This window comes from Yamadazyma tenuis, chromosome 6 (assembly GCF_029203305.1).
Source record: "Yamadazyma tenuis chromosome 6, complete sequence".
Lineage (NCBI taxonomy): Eukaryota > Fungi > Ascomycota > Pichiomycetes > Serinales > Debaryomycetaceae > Yamadazyma > Yamadazyma tenuis.
Genome location: NC_089466.1, coordinates 611,104 through 631,674, shown reverse-complemented (window position 1 = coordinate 631,674; position 20,571 = coordinate 611,104). Strand labels below are relative to the sequence as shown.

General features: G+C 38.1%; 10 protein-coding genes across 10 annotated transcripts; 5 read left to right on the top strand and 5 right to left on the bottom strand. All coding sequences in view use genetic code 12, as the record gives it.

Moving 5' to 3' along the window:
* Positions 1–249: 249 nt before the first annotated feature.
* On the top strand, positions 250–1,584 carry HST3 (NAD-dependent deacetylase hst3; the record flags this gene model as incomplete). The annotated part of the gene is made up of 1 exon (XM_006687315.2): positions 250–1,584. One exon carries the CDS (start codon positions 250–252, stop codon positions 1,582–1,584), a length of 1,335 nt encoding a protein of 444 aa, XP_006687378.1.
* A 323-nt stretch (positions 1,585–1,907) lies between these two features.
* PEX29 (Peroxisome size and maintenance regulator) lies at positions 1,908–3,290 on the top strand (the record flags this gene model as incomplete). The annotated part of the gene is made up of 1 exon (XM_006686942.2): positions 1,908–3,290. The coding sequence occupies one exon, from the start codon at positions 1,908–1,910 to the stop codon at positions 3,288–3,290; it is 1,383 nt and encodes a 460-aa protein (XP_006687005.1).
* A 1,512-nt stretch (positions 3,291–4,802) lies between these two features.
* Positions 4,803–6,605, top strand: SEF2 (Transcription factor; the record flags this gene model as incomplete). Its single annotated transcript, XM_066158311.1, has 1 exon — positions 4,803–6,605. One exon carries the CDS (start codon positions 4,803–4,805, stop codon positions 6,603–6,605), a length of 1,803 nt encoding a protein of 600 aa, XP_066014408.1.
* Positions 6,606–6,648: 43 nt separating this feature from the next.
* On the bottom strand, positions 6,649–9,090 carry PSN45_004509 (uncharacterized protein; the record flags this gene model as incomplete). Its single annotated transcript, XM_006686945.1, has 1 exon — positions 6,649–9,090. The coding sequence occupies one exon, from the start codon at positions 9,088–9,090 to the stop codon at positions 6,649–6,651; it is 2,442 nt and encodes an 813-aa protein (XP_006687008.1).
* Positions 9,091–10,216: 1,126 nt separating this feature from the next.
* Positions 10,217–12,706, bottom strand: PSN45_004508 (uncharacterized protein; the record flags this gene model as incomplete). Its single annotated transcript, XM_006686948.2, has 2 exons — positions 10,217–11,616; positions 12,007–12,706. The coding sequence occupies 2 exons, from the start codon at positions 12,704–12,706 to the stop codon at positions 10,217–10,219; spliced, it is 2,100 nt and encodes a 699-aa protein (XP_006687011.2).
* A 452-nt stretch (positions 12,707–13,158) lies between these two features.
* On the top strand, positions 13,159–14,226 carry TFB3 (TFIIH/NER complex subunit; the record flags this gene model as incomplete). Its single annotated transcript, XM_006686949.2, has 2 exons — positions 13,159–13,174; positions 13,226–14,226. The coding sequence occupies 2 exons, from the start codon at positions 13,159–13,161 to the stop codon at positions 14,224–14,226; spliced, it is 1,017 nt and encodes a 338-aa protein (XP_006687012.1).
* Positions 14,227–14,308: 82 nt separating this feature from the next.
* On the bottom strand, positions 14,309–15,568 carry PSN45_004506 (uncharacterized protein; the record flags this gene model as incomplete). The annotated part of the gene is made up of 1 exon (XM_006686950.1): positions 14,309–15,568. One exon carries the CDS (start codon positions 15,566–15,568, stop codon positions 14,309–14,311), a length of 1,260 nt encoding a protein of 419 aa, XP_006687013.1.
* A 58-nt stretch (positions 15,569–15,626) lies between these two features.
* PSN45_004505 (uncharacterized protein) lies at positions 15,627–16,217 on the top strand (the record flags this gene model as incomplete). Its single annotated transcript, XM_006686952.1, has 1 exon — positions 15,627–16,217. The coding sequence occupies one exon, from the start codon at positions 15,627–15,629 to the stop codon at positions 16,215–16,217; it is 591 nt and encodes a 196-aa protein (XP_006687015.1).
* Positions 16,218–16,298: 81 nt separating this feature from the next.
* EXO1 (Rad2 nuclease) lies at positions 16,299–18,320 on the bottom strand (the record flags this gene model as incomplete). Its single annotated transcript, XM_006686951.2, has 1 exon — positions 16,299–18,320. One exon carries the CDS (start codon positions 18,318–18,320, stop codon positions 16,299–16,301), a length of 2,022 nt encoding a protein of 673 aa, XP_006687014.1.
* Positions 18,321–18,561: 241 nt separating this feature from the next.
* Positions 18,562–20,226, bottom strand: PSN45_004503 (uncharacterized protein; the record flags this gene model as incomplete). Its single annotated transcript, XM_006686953.2, has 1 exon — positions 18,562–20,226. The coding sequence occupies one exon, from the start codon at positions 20,224–20,226 to the stop codon at positions 18,562–18,564; it is 1,665 nt and encodes a 554-aa protein (XP_006687016.1).
* Positions 20,227–20,571: the final 345 nt, after the last annotated feature.

Here is a 20,571-nt window from a genome sequence, read left to right as displayed (position 1 = left end):
TTTCGCTTGTATCGTGTTTCGTGTAGCTCGTCCCTGCCGTGGATCTGGTCGTGCGCGTCCACCAGTTCTCACTCTATTTCAAATTCATATATATTTACAAAACCTACCAATACAGCAACAAATTACCTACTTTTTTTGCCAAATTTGCATGGAACTAAAACTCACATAAATACTGACGTTGCCGTACTCCATCCAAAAGCATTCCACAAATTCATTATCCTTCAAGCTCACCTTCTTCCACCTTTAAAAATGAAGGTCATTGACTTGTTGGACCATGACCCATCTGCCTCAGTGCACTCGTTACCAAGTGAAGTCAGCATTAAATTAACCGAAATCTCCAAAGTGATCTTCAAATCTAAGAAGGCCACCTTATTAACTGGGGCAGGGATTAGTTGCAACGCTGGGATTCCTGATTTCAGATCCAGTGAAGGATTATACAACTTGGTGAAGGAAAAATACCCGAAGACAGTTGTCAAGGGACAAGACTTATTTGACATCTCGCTTTTCAGAGACGAGTTAACATTGCAAGTCTTCTGCACATTTATGGAGGGATTGTACGCTAGCTCTTTGCAAGCAAAACCCACCGAAACTCACAAATTCATCAAGCTCTTGAAGGACAAGAATAAGCTCCTTAGATGCTACACTCAGAACATCGATGGTATAGAATCTAAAGTTAATTTGACCACCGGCATTAAGTCTTCTGAATTTCAAACCGAGGAGACCAACAGACGTCTTGTAAATTCCTCGTTCAATAAAAATTGGAAGAACTTAGATGTGGTCCAACTTCATGGCGACTTAAACCAATTAACGTGCACCCAATGTTTCTCCAACTTTGAGTGGACCAAAAAGTATCAAAATATGTTGTCAAGTGGTGACAACCCAGAGTGCTCAAACTGCTTTCAGAAATACCAGGAAAGATTATATCTGGGTAAAAGACTCACAGGAAATATTGGAATACTAAGACCTGGAATTGTTTTATACGGAGAAAACCACCCTCAATCAGAAATCCTCGCTCAAGGCTTGAATACAGATATTAAATCTAGGCCTGACATATTGATCATCATGGGTACTTCTTTGAAGGTTGATGGAGTAAAGAAGTTGGTTAAAAGTTTAGCTACATCTATTCATGAGAAAGGCGGAAAAGTCATTTTCATCAATAAAACTCAAGTATCTTCTAGTCAATGGGACAACTATGTTGATTATCAAGTATTGTGTGATTGTGATAACTTCATCAAAGTGTTAAAGCAAGAAATTCCTGATTTGTTCTTGACCCAGGAACAATTAGACTCCAAGAGACTTAAGCAACTTGAAGCCAAAAGAATAAAACAAGAAGCTAGAGAAGAAAAGAAGATCCAGGTAAAGAAAGATCCCCAGGTGCTAGTCAAGACGCCTCCTCCAACTCCTACGAAAAGAAAACCTGCTAGACCTGTGCTAAAGAGAAGGGACTTCAATAGCGAAAGGAGTGTTAAATTTGGCTTAAAGTATGAATTGCCTTCTCCACCAACGAGTTTCAACAATGATGTGGTAGTAACCAACCAAGAATCTGACTTCACTCCTAACAAAAAAATTAAAACTGAAACTTGATTATGTTTCTATAGATTTTTAATGATTAACGACTTGATGATTTTACACTCGTAGACTTTACTAGTTTTTGTGAAAATCACATCCTCCGATTTCGCAGTAATTGAAGTAGCAAGCTTTCACTATCATCATTTTCATTAAAATCTGACACCAAGTCACTTTTATTGATATTCTTCGTAACGATTAACTAATCTACGCCCTCTAAGCTCTTTCTGATTCATCAGCCTTTCTTCAGAAAGTTTTGAATATGCCTGAAATTTTGTACTAGTTGCAAGTGCGGTTAGATCGCACAAAATCATATCCATAAATCATCATTCATTCTACTAATGGATCAAGTTTCAAGCTTTTTGGAGAATATTCTAACGGTAGACAATGAGGAAGATGTATCCAAGCGATCATCAAAGCGTTATAGTGGACTAGTTGATATGGCTAAGAAGCCCAATTCCTTGTTGGTTGATAAATTGATTGAAAGCCTAATATCAATGATCATACCAGTTTATGACGAAAAGAAAATTATCAACGATAGAATGGTGATGCAGAAGACGAGGAAACCGCTATCCATGAATACAATGACCAATAACGCCATCATGTTGAATGCCAGATTAACTAACGCTTTCATACTTTTTGATAACATCATCAAAATCTTGAATTGGCAGAACCCTTACTCCACTTTAGGTGTCTTATTAATAGTCACCCACTTGATCTTGAATCCTTACTTGGTATTGGCCCTTCCGTTGACGTTGGTTGTCAATAACATATTGGTTCCTCATTACTTAATAATTCATCCTCCTGATATCTCGGTATTAGAGCATAACCAAATTCCGGATAATGGACCCACACTCAACAAGCCCCATATTCCTGGACCAGTACCACAGTTCAGTCAAGAGTTCTTGCTCAATTTTACCGATTTACAGAATCATATGGTTTTGTATATTTACGGTTATGATTTTGCTATTTGGTTAACTAATGACTATTTATACTTCAAGAATGAGGACGTCAGTTCGTTAGTATTTTTGGTGTTGTTGACATTGATAGGAGCAAGTTTATATATACTGCCCATTTTGGTGCCAATTGTCCTTACCCACTTCAAATACCTAAAGGTTGGACTCATTGCAATTGTATGGGTGTTTGGAATTCTCAGCTATCCTAGCAATAGGGAAATCATATTGGAGTTTCTCTTCAAGGAGGAGACTCGGATTGCTTCTTTGCATCGTATGAACTATATTGAAAATCAGTTAGTGAGCAAGTTCATGGTGCCTATCAGCAAAGATGAAACAGTATCGGAAGCAGTCAAAGTGGTGGAAGTTTTTGAGTTGCAAAAATATAACAAGATTACCAAATCTTGGGAAGTAATTGGGTTTGCTAACGATTTTTATTCGATTAACCATCCTTTAAGAAAACTAAACTCTAACTTGTTCAAGGACGAAGAACTGGATGATGGCATAATAGAGGCTGAAGATAATATTAAGATCAACCGGGTACAAAGTGTGGATCTAGTTAAATGTGCCAAAAATTGGACATTCTTGAATCCCAATTGGCTAATAGATCTCAATCCCAAGGTCTGGGTAGAGAAGAATTTGGTCAATGAAATCGTTAATATCGATGATGATGAGAAGTGGGTTTATGACTTTTATGATGAAGATTCTGAAATCTTCAGGAGAAGAAGGTGGATAAGATACTGTAAACGCGAGTCGAGTGCAGACCATTGACATAATTATATGTATTAAAGCTTTCATAAGTCGTAAATCGTTAATGTTGCATGAATTCCATCAAATCCAAAGTAGTACCTGAATTTTTCTGCTTCTTTTTCTCTAAAAGCATATTCTGCAAAGTGTTAGGTTTTCTCTTTTTCTTAATTTTAGGTTGCTTGTTCTTGTTCACTTGCAGACCTTGAGATCCACCTGAAGTTTGAGGTAAGGATGGAGCTGACAGCGATTGAGTCTGATATTTCTTTGCTTTGTTCGTTGGCAAATCAAACTTCTGAAGATGGCGACAGTTCAAACACTTGTATACTAGTCTTTGTCTGATGACTCTGACTCTAACGCTAACACCAGGAACACTGATATTACCACAATTCAGGCATATTCGAGTACCATTAGTGAATGAATCTGGATAGTTGATTTGTTTCTCGCAGTTGAAAGTATGAAGCTTAAGAGAATAGACCTTTGACAAGGGATTTGTTGGTACCGAATGAGCCAAGTTAAGTAAATGAATACTTTTAAGTTGATTAGAATTAAGTGACGAGCTCATATATGTTTACTCAACTCTTGTTGCTCATCTCAAGTGCGCAACCGAAAAGGGACACCCCAAAAATACCTTCAAGTATAGAGAAACAGAAACACTGAACCATCACGCCACAGCAGGCGTGGACCAGCCACTAAGTAGATGCATATTACAGGTCCGAATTGCCAAAGCGCAAAAGTCGGTCAATCGGTTAACATTAATTCCCCGCCGTACAAACTGTCCACTAGAATCGTTCAGAAACCTAGTTGTATAAGGTCCGAAACAATAGCAGCAAATGAAAAGGTGGCACTAAGGCAATAAATAGCAGCCAATGAAATTACCAGTAATAAGCTCTCCAGTCCTGCGTCTGTGCGCTTATCGGTTTATTGGTATCAACACCAAATAAAAAACGATATGCGAACTCGTTAACTCTTTGGTGTGGCTCTCACGTTTGGAGCCAATAAGGTAAAGGTGAGTGAAAGAATAGTAAATCAGAGCCATGTAGAGAGACCAGTTGAGGAGGATGAAGGAGATATACCCCATATATATATTTGTCATCTCCGAAGCACTTACACCAAAGCTGCGGTGTTGGACCAAACCCTCAAGTGGGCCCCAGTCGCCCAATTGAATACGAAATGCGAAATACGGGGTTCACCAAAATTCGCAATCACACTAATGAACCAATAAGAGCTATAAGATTAATAATCGCGTGGCAGTTTATTTTAGAATTTGTCTGAAAGCAGTTTTTACACGTCCTACTGCATCACCATTGAGAGTTCCCGATAAATGGGAAAGGTTAATTTGACCAATAGCTAGCATAGCATTTTCAATTATTAATATTCGATCCTTTTGCGGTTAACCGTTTTATCATTTATCGGCTTATATTACCACGTATTTTCACTTTCCCAATATATTTGCCAATTAATACCTTCAAGTCGATCGTTTTTTGAGAAGCTAGCGGATTACCTAGGAATACTATAATTATCATGATTACAAAAATGGAAAAGATATCCAAAGGAAAAGTGACCAAGTCTTGTGCTAGGTGTAGAAAGCATAAAACTCGGTGTGATTCGATTATAAGAAATCCTTTACCATGTTCAAGCTGTGCAAAGAGAAACCTTGAATGCTTTTTGGACATTATTTCCTCCAACCCAAAGAGAACTTCAAACGATGTACTCGAGAAATTGGACATGGAAGTAAATCTGTTGAAGGAGTCAGTTGATCACTTGATTTACAAAAAATCTATTTTGATAAACTTGTTAATAAAGCAGAATCCTTCCATTTCTGAAATACAAAACTGCTTGGAGCTTGATGACTATGATATTAAAGACGAGGAATTAAGTTCTAGTTCAGGTGATTTCTCCATCAGCTCCGATGTTTCGGTGGCCCCTGTATCATTGACCAAAGACGAAGTTACTTTCCACTTTGATAACTACTTTAAGAACTACCACCGGTTTCTTCCAATCTTACCAGACTCATTATACAAGGAAGCAAACGTTAACCAAATATATGACGAGAGCAAGTTGTTGTTCTGGTGTATAGTGTTAACCAGTCATTTGAACACTGACAACTCCAAGCAATACTTGAACTTGTCTAAACATGTTAAGAAGTTGGTGGTGGAAATGTGTTGGTTAAATACACCCAGGTCGGTTTATGTGTTGTGCTCTTTATTGGTTTTGACTACTTGGCCAATCCCTTTGTCCCCTAAAGAAAAGATGAACGATAATTTGTCTATCAAATATTTGTCTTTGATGAGAAATTTATCATTGCAATTGGGCTTACATAGATTGGAGTTCATCAATGAGTTTCTGCACAAGACCAACATGACTATCACTAAAGAAATCAATATGAACAACTTGATCAGAGAACGGATTTACAAGTTCATAACTGTCAACTCCAATTACTGGTTGATCAACTTAGGTTTGTTGCATTTGAATTTTAATGGCTTTCAAGAAGACTATGTCATCAATAAGGCAACGAGTATGAATCAAAATACAGCTGATATTTCCGAGGAAGATAGGTATATTAACTCGTTATTGAAAGTTTCCATTGTCCAGCAAAGACTACACGAGAATTTGAATAACAACAACCAAATGCAATCAAAGTTGATTAGCTTGAACATGTTTGAAGTGATTTTGAATGATTTGAAAAAAGATACATCTGCCATCAGCAAGGACAATTTGATTGAATTATCTGTGGAATACTCAAAGTTACAATTGTACTTGTATTCTTTGGACTCTTCTTTGAAGCTCCTGTTGAACGATTACAGAGTTTTCATTTATAAAACTTTAACTTCATGTTATAGGGTAATTGATTTGTTCACTAATGAATTTCCAAACTTATATAGCATCAACCAATTGCCAATTCATTATAAGTTTATTGTGGAGCTTGTGTCTTTGATCTTGGAAAGGATTTTTTATACCCCATTATTGAAGTCAGTCGAAGACTACGAAATCTTGAAGTCGAAGTTCAAAACCATACATCTTTTGATTACCAAAAACAACGAATCGAACTGGAACTTTTTCAACTCCAGGCTCCTCAAAATCATTGCCAAGTACAACGAAATCCTTGGCCATAATCTATTGGGATTTATTAAGGATTCAAAATCGCTCTACATTTTAACAAAGTTCAATACTCACCAAGTTGCTAATATGAACTACGAAATGACTTGGTCAATTTACTCATCAACCAAAGGAAAAACTAATTTTAACGATTTTAACGATAGGGAAATAACCTGGGATGCTTTCGGTATTAAGGATAAACAATTAATAGAGTACCTTGATAATATATCATTGGTATAATGCTATTCGGAATATACATCAAAACTAAGCCATATAAAGATCTCTAAGCTTTGTAAATCCACTGACTATTCAAGTTTTTCTTAATAACCATTGGTTTGGTAACGAAGTATGCCACAAATAGAACAAAAATGGTTATTATTAGCCTGAACTTTTGAAAAGCTTCTGTCAAGTTGTCAAAACTCAAAGAAGGTTGAACTCTAGTACAAAACATGTTTCGAGAGTTGATCATACATATGATCGAAGTTGATTCTAATTTGGTATCTTTAAGGAGTATCAAGTTGTTAGATCCGGTGTCCAACTTGTATCCATGATTCAATACCAGATAATCGTTTCTGGCCACCACTGGTTCATATGGGAGCATCCTGAAGTCATCTTTAAAGTCATTTTGGGACAATTGTCTATCATCAATTCTCCGACTGTTCAAAATATATTTAGGAAGTTCAACCAAATCACCGTCTTCGGTTAAAGCAATAATTGATTTCAAGGTAATACCAAATCTAGTATAAGTGGACTTCAAATCAATAATACGTTCTGGGTATATGAACGATTTACTCGAAGAAGATGAAATAGGAACAGTGAAATTACCCTTAGTCGGAGCTTCACCAAACAAATCGACCACCAGAATTCTTTGTTCGTACTTTGGCTCCGTTACAAAGTAAGAGTAGATAATCCAGTTATCATCCAAAATCAATTTAATACTTTTGGTGTCAATGTTATCACTTTTAAGGTGCTCCTGAACGTAAATCACATTTCCAGACTTACCATCTATTAAGTACAACTTTAAAATGCCATCCTCTTCCGCTATAACAGCAATAGAATTATCATTCAAGTATTTGTACAACACAGATTTATCATGTAAAGCTATACCCACAGATCCCGTTTTCGTATTTGGTTTTATAGCAAAGTTGATGATCTTATCCTTTGCAAACTTCCATGTGGGAATAAGTTTACCATCCACATATTTATAGCTTTGAATAGAATTTTCGACTTGCTTCACATAGATAGTACCTTGGGGTAAGTCGACACTGCTAGTGCGGTCATGAGAGTCGATTATTTCACCATCTCTTGTGCTAACGGTGATAGCCTTATCACCATAAACCAATGACATTGTATCTCCATTTTCTTCCAAATCAAGTAAACCATCTTCTATAACAGTTTCCCAAACCCCATCTCCATTTAAGGAGTCAACAGCAACAAGTTTTGAATCATCCACAAATACCAACAATTTCTCTAAATCATATGGATTTGTGATCTCTATATGGTCAGAATTAAAATCTAACCGGGTAACTTTAGATATAATACTTTTACCAAACTCGACCAAATGTCTTCTAGTTCTCTTAATGAACCTGGAAAGTACGTTATTTTGCTGAATTTCATCCACCAAATGCTGAATGGAATCCATTGTTTGTTTGGACTCGGGTTTATTGATTAACAAAGCCTTTGGGAAGTTCAAGTTGTAGGTATTGATGTGGTAATTGTAATGAGCAACTTTGTCCAACAAAATATTATATCTGGAGAACTGAATGAACTTTCCAGTGACAATTAAACTCACAATTTCATTACCAAATATATAATCCTTTCCGGTAATGCTATGATTGTAGCTTTCCAAGTTGATCGAGGTTTCATCAAGACTCTCGAAAAACCCCTTCAAGTCGATAACCTTCCGTTCATCTTCAGAGTCCACAAGCAAGTAATTTTGAAGAACCTTGACACTACTTTCTTCGAAGTCATCTTCAAGTACAACCTTGTCATCCTTTATAATCTTAAACTTGTTCTTCTCCAAGCTATAAGCCGGTTCAGATTCAAAAAGACCAGTTACCTTTGCCTTTGTAGTAATTTGGTTCTTATCTAAGTCAAACACCTGTCCGTTCACGAGAACACGGTTTCCGACTATCTGTGATATCTTGCTGAATTTCACGTTAATATCAACAGTAGTATATTTGAAATTAGGATCCAATTTGAGCAACTTGGAGTCGTCGGTAACAATGTAAGTAAGTCCATTGAACTCAGATGCCCATATATCGCCGACAGACGTTGCAATCTCTTTTGAAAGGTTTCCGTCTACAAATGTTAACAAACTGTTACTGGACAAAACAATGAATCCACCAAATGATCGGGAAATATATTTGACAGGACCCACTTGATAATTGTTTAATAGCACCCCAGACTGAATGTCCCACAAATAGATCGTGTCTTCACTTGTGGAGTAGGTAAGGATCGTGCCACCGTTGATCAAATATTCCACATCATTCAACGGAACGGTAACCTTCCAAGAAAGTACGGCCTCATTTGTTAAATTGTACTTGACTAATTCACCATCGAGAGTAACACCAACGAAGCTTGAGTCTTGAATAGCATCAAATGATTTGATCAACGCGTGATTATATTTGACCCAGTTTTTTGTGAATGCATCTTCTAGAAATACACCTGACACGCATGTGGCAATGAGAACCACAAATCCTAGAAATTGAGTCAATCTAACCATGTTTATGGTTTGCCTTCACTATTGGTTTCGACTGGAAAAAACTTTGGTGAGATTGTGCCGTACACGGTTCTATAAATTTAGGTCCCGATAATATTTTTTAGCAGCCTTTTGAGGAGGAGCAATCTTGAGTGACGTCTAAATTCCTTGAATCTTTATCACTTGAACAAATCACGTTAAATATTACCAACTTTAAACATGCATCCACAAGATTGGTTTATGGTTTTTATTGGGTTTTTCTTCCCCCCCATTCCGGTATTAGTCAAAAGAGGCTTCTTTTCTGCTGATTTTTTGATCAATATTGTCCTTTGTCTTTTAGGATTTTTCCCGGGTTTATTACATTGTTACTACATCATCCTGAGCTACCCATACAGAGAAACACACTCAGCTCTCGGAGGTGATGGTCATAACCACAGAGTCAATAACTATGGTTCGACTTGAATTCAGGCTAAGACTGACGGTAGATAGGGCCTTTCTTAAAGGAAGGTACGGAGTGAATAAGTACAGAATTGAGAAAATATATTGACATCTCCGATAACTCTCTAGAGAAGTAGATATTTTACTTGTGATCCCCAATGTAATTCGGGTTTAGTGTGTTGCTTTTCTGGTTGTATTCCTTTTATTAGTTACCATGAAATTTATTGTAGCTTTCGCAGCTGATAGAATTTTTTTTCTCTTCTCCAACGGTGTATCGTTTAATAAACCTGTTACTAGTGCTTGGCGTAGAATGCTATGTTGATTAACATCTCTGCACCGCATAACTTAAGTTGTCCGATAAGGTTTCTTGCCATCTTTCTGATCATCGGCCAATGTGTCTATATGCGAAGAGTGAACCAAATATTCCTTACCTATTTGTGATGTTATTGAACTGGATCAAGAAGATATTCAAGCCATTTCTGACCAGTTTTTGGTGGGATCATGTGGTAGTATCGATTCATATTTCAGTTCTTCCCTTCCACCCAAGAAAAGTGTACCGGTTCCTTCGTTGTGTTTATGTTTTATAAGTACATCTCCCAAGGTCTCTGTACACCTTTTGTGGTTGGGTTTTCTTCAAGATTTTGATGTGATTGTAAAATCAGCTTGTCCGTCATTATTATCCGAATCCACAGGAATATTAACATTTCTCTATTTAGATTATCTGTGCTATTTCTTCGTCTATAGTCGTTTCTTCTTCTTTGGGCCTCCCACCTCCTTGTCTCCATAACCACAATGCTTCAACCGCGTAGTTTCTAACAGATATGTTGGTGCTCTTCTTTTCATCTGAAGCCTCAGAAATCGATTCAATGACACGGAGTTCGTCTATCAAATCCCACATCATCTTCTCAAAATGCCTAGTGAGCTGTTTAACGCTTTCATTAAACTGTTTGTCCTGCTCATCATCACTAATGGGCATAATATTGTACTTGTGAAGACCAAGTTTGTGGAGGATTCTACCCAACATTTGGATGCTCAAACACCTTTGGCCTGCAACCACAGACCTTGATAAATGGACCAACTCACCTAAAGTGTAACCAGGTAAATGGGGGTTTGCGGAATGGTGATGTAAACCTAAATATGTTGGAATCTCCTTTTCCTGGTCTTGTTCAGCATGCAATTCTATTAAGTTTCCTTGAAAGTCAAACCTCATATCGGATATGGACTCATAAGTAGATGTCTTCTGAACAGGAACTGGCTCCGTCATCCAAGCCAACTTCGATGTCTCTTTGGGTAAGTCTGGGTAATACTTTTGGTGTAATTGATCGTAGAATTCGGGGTCATTAAGGTCCAAATCCTTTCCGTACTCTTTAATTGTACCTTTTGGTTTAGTGAAATGAACGTCATCATTTCCTTCATCTTCATTAACCAACTGATAGTCATCTGGAGCGATTTCTTGATTCTCGTCGTCCATGATTAAATCGTTAATGTCCTCTACATCTTCCCAACCAGACTCTTCCACTTGGGTTCCTTCTGGCAAATCTTCATATCTCACTGAAGATACAGTATCAAACCTCACTTTTTTAGGAGGCTTGATGGTCTTTTCTTCATCCTCGATATTCAAAGAACTGATTCCTAATGCCTTTTCTATATCGTCCTTGTCAAGATGAGTAAGGTCCTTGACACCAAATTCCGTCTTCATCCCTCCAATCCACTCTCCATATCCTTCGGCATGGCGATGCTCATGGTGCGTGTGTTTGGGTTCTTCAACATGTTTTTCTCTCTTTTCTGCCCTCTTCATTAAACTTTGAATTAAATCAGGATTCAACTGTGCTAATAACTCCTCTCTTTCTTGATTGATCTCTTCAGCGGACATGCTTCCAAGTTTCTCCATATTCTCCTTGTGTATTTTTTCTGCTTCACTCAACCCTTTCTCTGAAACTAGCTGACTATTAGCATTTTGCTTGAACTTGCTTGCCACAGAAGGACCACCATTCCTTCCTTTAAGCCTGGTTGTAAATGCGGATTCTCTTCTCTTCTTGATGTCCTCTATTTTCTTTATGTCCAAATCATCTGTGGGCAATGGTAGCGTAGGTTCTCCTACGTCCTTCTCGACTATTTCACCTACCAAATCCATCGTCTAATTAGAGTATATGAGTTCAAATTTCCGCGACTAGGAAATCCCAAAAAGTTCATGAGATGACTTGGTTGCAAATTGAACAAATCAGAAGAGATTTAGTATCGCAGATGGAGCAAAGGTATTACTAGGAATGCCCATGCGATTCAGGTCATTAATATCTATTAAGATAATTCTATGTTAAAATGCAAAGTCATAAAACTAGGGTAGGTGTATAGATTGATGGTAGATGGAAATAACGATCTGGTCCATAGGCATTGATGCAGTTATTCGGAGAAATCTTGCTTTTCTAAGTTATGTGCTTGAGCTTTCAGATGCTTTAGGTTCTTCTGCATTAGGTCTTTCAGATAAATACAGAGGCAAGTAACATCTATGCCTTGAGATCTTGCTTTCAAGTAGGGCCAAAAATTCAGGACCAAATGATACAGGTTCAGAATCATTTGTTATCTGTTTGGTGTAAAATAAGTCAAGAAGTGGAACAATAAAAATCAAGATTGCTTCTACAAACTTTCCTGAAGAGTAGAGTCTCTCATCTGGGCTGAAATAGGTGCTGGAATCATAGACCATTACATTGATCCAGTTCTTCTTGGGACCAAAATTGTAAAGCAAATCGTTTACAGAGCACTGCACAACTAACCTAAAATCTCCTTTGTCCACACTAACGAACCTGGTACCACTATCTGGATGAGCCTCAGTTTTAGGGTGATTTTCGTCTTCCTTCGAAGGGTTTCTTCTATGATACATTCTTGCTTTTTTGATGTTCAAATCATCTATTGTAGTCATATTCTTCAGGATATAGTACAATTGTGACACTAATAATCCTGACAACATAAGTATCCATAGCCCGCACATGATGTATAACACAATATAATTATTGTTGATACCCGGATCACCCCTGTGGTAGTTTGATGGGGTATAACGAACAAGGAATACCAACATAATTAAGAAGTAGACAAGGAACCAAAGCATAAATTTGATAAAAGGACGGTAATTGTTCTTACCAATCACAGTGCCAATCCAGATACAGAAGTGGTCCACTCGAGGAACACATCTACTGACGGTTTTCATGTGGCTAGCTCTAGTGGTCTTTATTGATTGACAATTGTTGCACCAAATTGGATAACCATACTCATCACAGGTGAAAATTGGAGGCGGTCTGTCAAACTGGCAATCACCAGAGTTGTGTAGGTCATAAGGCTTTGTCTGAGGACAACTTCCAGGTCCTTTAACATATATTACAGCCCAGTAAATAAATAATAAAACCTGGCATATACCTGCCAAAACCCACAAGCATATTGCAACTCCATGTGAATGATGTGTATATATCTCCTGGTAGCCCAAGGAATAGCAGGAAATGAAGTCAAGATATCCCAACCCAATTATAATTCCTACTGGAACGATTTTGTTCCTCCAAGTTCTTGGTTTACTTGGGAGGGGTGAAGGCAATGAAGACATGACTTAAAAGCATCCAAAATTATTGATTAATAAACTTAACTCGCGCAACAGAAAAAACTGGAGCAATGAATATTACAGAAGGTATGTTAGCATCTAGTATAACCACGCCAACAAGTATACTAACAGTCATAGATGAGAGAGGGAATGACATGTGTCCGATATGTCGAACAGATCGTTACCTTTCCCCAAATATGAATTTCTTGATAAATCCTGAATGTTATCACAAAATATGTGAATCTTGTGTGGATAGGATCTTTTCATTAGGCCCAGCCCCTTGTCCATATGCAAAGTGTGGGAAGATTCTACGAAAGAACAAGTTCAAGAAACAGATCTTTGATGACATCAACATAGAAAGAGAAGTCGATATTCGAAAGAGAGTTTCTACAATTTACAACAAGACACAAGACGACTTTGAAGACTTAAAAGATTACAATCAATATCTTGAAAACATAGAGAATATCGTGTTCAACTTGGCAAATGACCAGGATGCGCTGAATACGGAAGCTGAGTTGGTGGCATATGAAAAAGAACATAAGGTGGAGATATTGGAAAGACAGATGAGACAGAGTCAGAAGAATGCTGACTTGGCCCAGTACCAAGAGGCTGTGGCCCGTTTGAAGCAGGAAAAGCTTAAAATCCAACAACATATGGAAATGGAAGACTTGGAGTTTAAAAAACAACAGAGACAAGAAGTTTTAGATAAGCTCTCAAATTCAAATGCCAACTCTGATGATATAATCAACCAGGCAACCAACAATCTGCTAAAAAGAAGCAACAGCAGAAAGAGGCAATTGCAACAGATCAATAATCAATTAGAACAACTGTTCGAAAACATGATTCCTGGTAACCAGAAGAAGGTGGAAGAGGGTAATAAAACACCCTTCACACCCTTTATGGGAGATCGGATGATCGAGAAACCATACCGCATGTTAGCAGCACCTGAAATAGTTGACATAAATGTCAGCTCAGTTGTGAACCTGTACTATGATCCGTTCGTGAACCAATTTGCAAAAAACAAAGAATTTTTGGGAGCAGGTTGGAGGTTAGAGGCTGTATATGAACGTGCTCTTGAAGAGGCATTTATGGGGTTGGGGTGTTTCATTGAAGAGGAGAAGAAGGCTAATACTACATAGACTAGTAGTTATTTGTGTATTATACTTGTACATATAGGCAATAGTAATACTAAGTTCTTTTTCACGTCAATTGAATGTGAGTCTATAATAGCAGTAGCAAGTCTTTGTTTTGACCCTTGAAATTTGATTGGGAGTCTCCCTCAGCATCTGCTCCAAAGTCAATCAATGGTTTGGGCTCGCTGATAGTCATGAATCTATGGTTTTTCACAACTGGCTCTGGTAGCTGGTTGCTAGTGGCCTGAGGAGGCGAGGAGGTGAATTCACTGAAGTCATCAAAATCGTCATCTTGGCTATCTTTATTTGTTCCAGGCATCTGAAAAGCCTTATCGAGGTCATCGCTTGCTATGTGAATTTGAGGCAGCAGTACATTAGACTCTTGTGTATTTTCTTCAATATCCTCATTTGTGGTTTTGGTGGTTCCAAATATGTTCGTCTTTGGAAGAAAAGAGAATCTCTGTTTGTTCTTGTCAACTGTAATTCTATTTTTATCTGTGGTGCCATTTGGACTTGTTGGTTCCTTCGTCTCGACATTAACATTAGTGGTGTCAGAATGGCTGAAATTGAATAAACCAAGAAATTTTGTGGACTTTTCTTTCTCTTTGTCCTCTGTAGCAGCCCTCATTTCTCTCTCGTATTGTTCTTCCTTTAACTTGAGTCTTTGGAGGTGAATCTCGTGGTCCTTACGTTTCCTCTCATTAATCTTCTTTGATATTTGTTTACTGTGATGGGTTTTTATGATCTGTATTCGCTGGTGGACAAACCTATTAGATTCGGTGTCTATCACAGAGTTCAATTTCTTAATCATTGAAGCTTCAGGTATCTTCAAGTTGACACGGTCAATCAAGCTTTCGGTGAGTGGAGCACTGGAGACTTCAGGCATTTCTATTTCTGAATCTTTATCATTGGACTTGAGGAAAGCACCGCTAATCTTTCTACCTCGTTTAAGCAACTCACTCTTTCTTGCCTCTATGTATGCTTCATCTGAGGACCAACTGAATAATGCATTGGATGCTGGTCTTGAAAACGTTTTGGAAATTCCCTTTTGAGACGAGACTTTGGAGCCCATAAAGCTTTGTTCAACCACTTGCTGTTGAAGCTGTTCTATATGAGAGTTTCGCCATCGGACTAGTGGAGTTTCACCCGCATTCTGTATGAATTGGCGATTGTGCCTTTGGAATGAAGAGTGATATTTCATGCCATGCTGAGACTCTTGAAGTATGAGTTCAGGATATATGTGATCAGATGAAGGGGGTTGGTAGGTCTCTATAGTCCCAAAGATTTCATCAATGGTATTGAATACTTCTGCAAGGTCCAAATTGGAGTTATACTCTTCTCCAGCCATTAACACTAAATGTAAATTAGGAATCTGTTCGCATTTTCCACAATTAAACACAACGGAGATGGTATTTGAAAAAGTAGTATTCCCATCATATCCTCACAAAACTGTGTTTATCTCGGTGTTTGCAAACGTTCCAAAGAATGTTCTACTGGTAGTCAAAACGAAACTTATCGAAGGTGACCCCAACTACGAACTTTGTTTTTTAAACACAAACTACATCATTTCAACTGAATACCTATACAGCGCCATCTACAAGGCGATCTTGAATTTTGAGACGGGGCAGTCGAAGGCCAAAACCTTGAACACAGAAATCATCTTCAACTTGTCTCCGGTGAATAATATAATGGATGCCTTTAAAAGATTTGGAGTTGATGACTCTCAAGATCAAAGTAATGTCATTTGTATAAAAGTCATTGACTATGTCTCAGACGGAAACTGCCTCGAGGATTTGAACACACATATCTCCAAGCTTCTTCACACCGATGCATCTCAGAATATTCCTCTACAAGATGCATATTTATTCAAAACAGTGGACATATCTAAATTCAAGAAGATTTTTAAACTAAACGATGCAAAGCTCTCCGAGTCAGAAAACTTACAAATCCAATTAACCAGGTTAGCCATAGGGGCATGTTTAATAAGAGGTAATTAATGTTACGGGAAATAAGAAAATGAAATGTTGAATAAATATGTTATAGACATAATTTGTGATGAATACATGACAATGCAGTATTTATTTATATGCAAACCTGGATAGTGATGAGTTCTTTATCTCTAACTTACTTTTGGTGGTTCTTTTGGAGCTTATGGATTCAAAGGACTTGTTCATATCGATGTTGGTGAAAACTTCCGCGTGTTTTTGAACTTCATGGAACTCTTCAGAGTTCAAGTCAAATGAACTATCCGAATGCAGGCTTTCGGCACTCGCGATCGAAATAGTACTTGCATTTTCAAAAGCAGAAAGCTTCTGAAGGGCCTTTGGAACTTGAAACTTTTCCTTCGAACCGGGCCTGAACAGAAAAGTGTCTCTTAAAAGCTGCTTTATTTCGTCTCTATTGTTATTAAAATGAATTCCAGAAGGTAATAAAGACTTGACTGGGGATTCCTCTATGTCATCTTCATCATCGTCTAAGTCAAAGTCTCCTACTGCAGGTTGTTTTGATATTTTCAGGCTTGGAGATTCTGGTGGTTGAGAATCGTCTCTGTTTTCTTCCATTTTATGGTCACTTTGAGTTTGAGTATCGATATCATCGTCTGTCAAGTTACCTAAAACATTATTGGTATCGACCTTATCTGAAGTCGACTTAGTATAACGGAAGGGCGAGGAAACGTCTGAGATTTCTGAATCCCCAGTAATATCAGCATCAAAAGTTGATCTAGGAGTTGGGATTCCACCTGCTGGTGACTTGAAAAATTTACTAAATGTACCAACCAACTTTGGTGGATTCTCTTTTGGAGTTAACAATGTCCTGACTCTCTTATGATCAGGGGAAACTTGTTCAGTGTGTACTTCGGCTTTAGCCTCGATTTGAAGTTTTTGTTGATCTGATGTGGTATCTGTGGTGGTGATCTTGGTGCTCTTCTGTACGCTGAAAAAGCTGTCAATTCTGCCTCTAGGGGCCACCATTCGTCTCAGGCTCGTAGATCCAACAGATTTGGTTCTTGCCACAGTACTAATCTTCGGTTCCAGAGTGAATGATTTGCTCTTCAACGATGTGATATTTTGCTCCCTGGAAATTAAAACTTCATGCGTGTTGGGATGTAATTTGCCTTTAGAGATTCCCACATGAATCTCAGCATCAAAAGTAACTCCACAACACTGCTCGACGAGCTCCATATCAAAGTCAAAAGGCTCGGGATACTCGTTTAATGTTTCTAAGGTTTGATCTTTTGGATTGAACACTTTCTGGTATTGAAATGCTAAATCCGCCTTTATAAGCTCGACTTCAAAGCCTTCCGGTGGAAGCTTCTTCCCCTCTGCTCTTAGAGCCATTAACACTCTATCAATTTGATTGTACTTCTTAACCAAATTGAAGGCAGTTTTCAATCCCACGCCAGGAACGCCTTTTGTATAATCACACCCAGAAAGCATTGCAACCAATCTCAATTGCTGAGGTGTGAAAGAATCCAATCCGCTTATAGTGGTGACTTTTGAGAAGTTACTTTTAGATATCTCTATACATTCACCAAAATCATTAAGCTTGGTGATCAAAGTACGACATCCAAAAATCAACAAGTCCGAATCCTCAGAGATGATCCCATCAACATATCCCTTCTTTTCCAAGTATACCATTTGTGGATCGGCTTCATAAGGGGCCACCACGTACTTGACATTCATTCTATCCAACTCTACCATTACAGACTTGGACATCTGACTAGTGACTGCTGCTGCTTTCATGAATTCCTTCCATGCCAATTTTTTGTTTCCCTTTTTCATATATTCGTCAGCTTTAGCTTGGGCTTCTTCTCGCCTCTCTTTTCTCTCCTTTGCGGTCGCTGCTTTTGTTGGCAAGCTCGCCCCATCAAAAACCATGTATGGTTCCACTCCAAAATGCCTGAGCATATTAATCTTTTTGATGATATAACTGACATATTTTTGGGTTGGTTGATTTAGGCATAATTCTTGGGCACATGAGATAGTGGACTTATGCAACCAACTATAAGTGTCTACCGCCAATGTCTTACCACGATACTTCTCTAAAGAAACTGGTATCAGGATCTCCTTTAGTTGTGGATGAAGACCACTTACACCCATACTTGTGGTTGTTTATAATTTTCAGACGCGTTGAAAAAGATTGTAGAATGCAACATCATCAACAAAACATTTTTTTGGTAAACAAATTCAGAGAGTCAAAAGGTAAATGTACCTACTGTATCCGTTGGTTTTTATGTATATTTTATATGTTTTATAGTTTTTATTTGTTTATACTATTTTCTGGGTTGACATGAAACAATTCATATAACACACCAAAATTCTCAAATAATGGAGAACAGATTCAAGGACTGATACCATCAAGATACATCCCCTTGAAGGAAGGAACAGTCGAATACACTTTATTGTTGACTTTGTGGTTCACCCCCTTCCTGTGGAAATCTTTGAAGTGTCTCAAGTACGTGTAAAGTGGTTGAACCAGAGCCGTTGTGGAAGATTTCTCAACAGATATAGCTTGAAAACAAACAGGACAGGCAACAACCTTACCACAAGTTTTGGGTTCAACTTTGGTTTCAAATGGGTTTGGAGTTAAAAAAGAATCGGTTCCAATACCGTGATGAAATGCCAAATGTTGTCCATAAGAAGAATTTCTCAATTCATAGAATTTGATATCTTCACAATAAGGACACAAACCAGAACGTGTTTGGTTGATTGGAACCCTGTGCAGACTCCCGTCATTCCTACAAACATTGATCATCTGGACCCGGTAGTATTCAGGTTCGTAGATCAAATCACCACTACCCTCATAGCGTTTCAACTCAAGGTCTGGATGGTCAAAAAATCCATTAAACGAAGTGCCTCTAATATACCGAGTTCTAGTCACGGTAGCCTTTCCCCCATCTATACCTAAGTGTTTTGGATGTCCCAACACATGGCATGTGTTATGTGGAAGAGCGATTTTTGTTTCATATAAATTAGTGACTGGGGTGAATCGAGAATCTTCGATCTTCGCATAATCACCCTTATAACTTCCTGGTTTGGAAGCACCCGATTTCTTCTTATAATAGTTCATCCTATCATCAACATGAGAAAGAATCTGTTCTACGACTTCTTGCTTGGTGAAGTCAAAAACGGAAGGAATCCTAGCTCTGTTTGATAAAGAAGCTTTCGAGTTTCGCCTCAAACTTGGTTGTTCCCTGGTGATAGAAGGAATAACATTCGTACTTGTAGTGCTGGCTTCCACAACCGGACTGTTGTGTGGGACTTGAAGATTGGTAGACACTTGAAGAGTCTGAGGAATAACTCTTTGTTCTGAAGATTCTTCTGACTGCTTCAAGCTCATGAAATCTTTGATGGCTTCATCAATATTCGCAAATAGGTCTGCATCAGATGCCAATCTCATTGAAATCTTTTCAAAGCCTGAAGGTTCATACAACTCGTAGGCTGTAACTAATTCAGGGTCCAAACTAGGTAACGTATTGTTAGAACTGTTTGAACCTCCAAAAAGAACACTTGGTTCCTCTTCAGAATCAAATGAGGACTCAGGCTCACTCTGGTTAAATGAATTAGTTGCAAATTGAGCATTTTGTTGAGATGATCCGACCTGCACATCTTGCTCAACTAAATGACCATTAGCGTAAATTTCAGAAACGTGACCGTAAGAGTTTGCAGTCACGCTTTGATTGTTAAAGACTTGTCTTAAAGTTTGTCCAAAAGTAGCCACATTTTCCCCTTCCTGGTTAACCAAATGGGGAACTAACAAACTAAGACTGAGCTCATTGTCAAGCTCCATGGCTTCAGATTCCACGGAACTGAAACTGTTGAGTACGGTATTGGGTACTTCTGAATGCTGGAATTCGAGATCTGTTATTTCTTCCATCATAGCTAAGAATTCATCCAGGTCGAACTCAGAAGTAGTAAAGTCAGTAATAGGGTCAGTAATAAACTGCCCTGGAGCGTACAGGTCTTCATTCCTGTCAGTAAAAGCGAAGGTAAGTGAGTAATCCATTGTTAATATGGTGAGATCAAAAAAAAAGAGAAGTTTTGAAAGACAGGGGGGATACAGCTCTTTATATACTTACGGATTTCCTAAAATTAAGAAGCAGCGATTGTTAGTTTTTCGCAGCCAAATAAACAAAATGCAGGTACCGAACACAAAACCTTCGATTCTTTCCACATTTAGGAAACTATAGATCTACATTCAGGAAACATTTAACAAATGCAACATTGATGACCGTTTTCGCAGCCTATACTTCCCTAATTTTTTTGCAGCCACAAACTCTCCTATAGTTAAGACCATATCGAAGTCATTCAAAATATATGGGTTGCATTTTTTATCTTGTGTCCCCGGCAG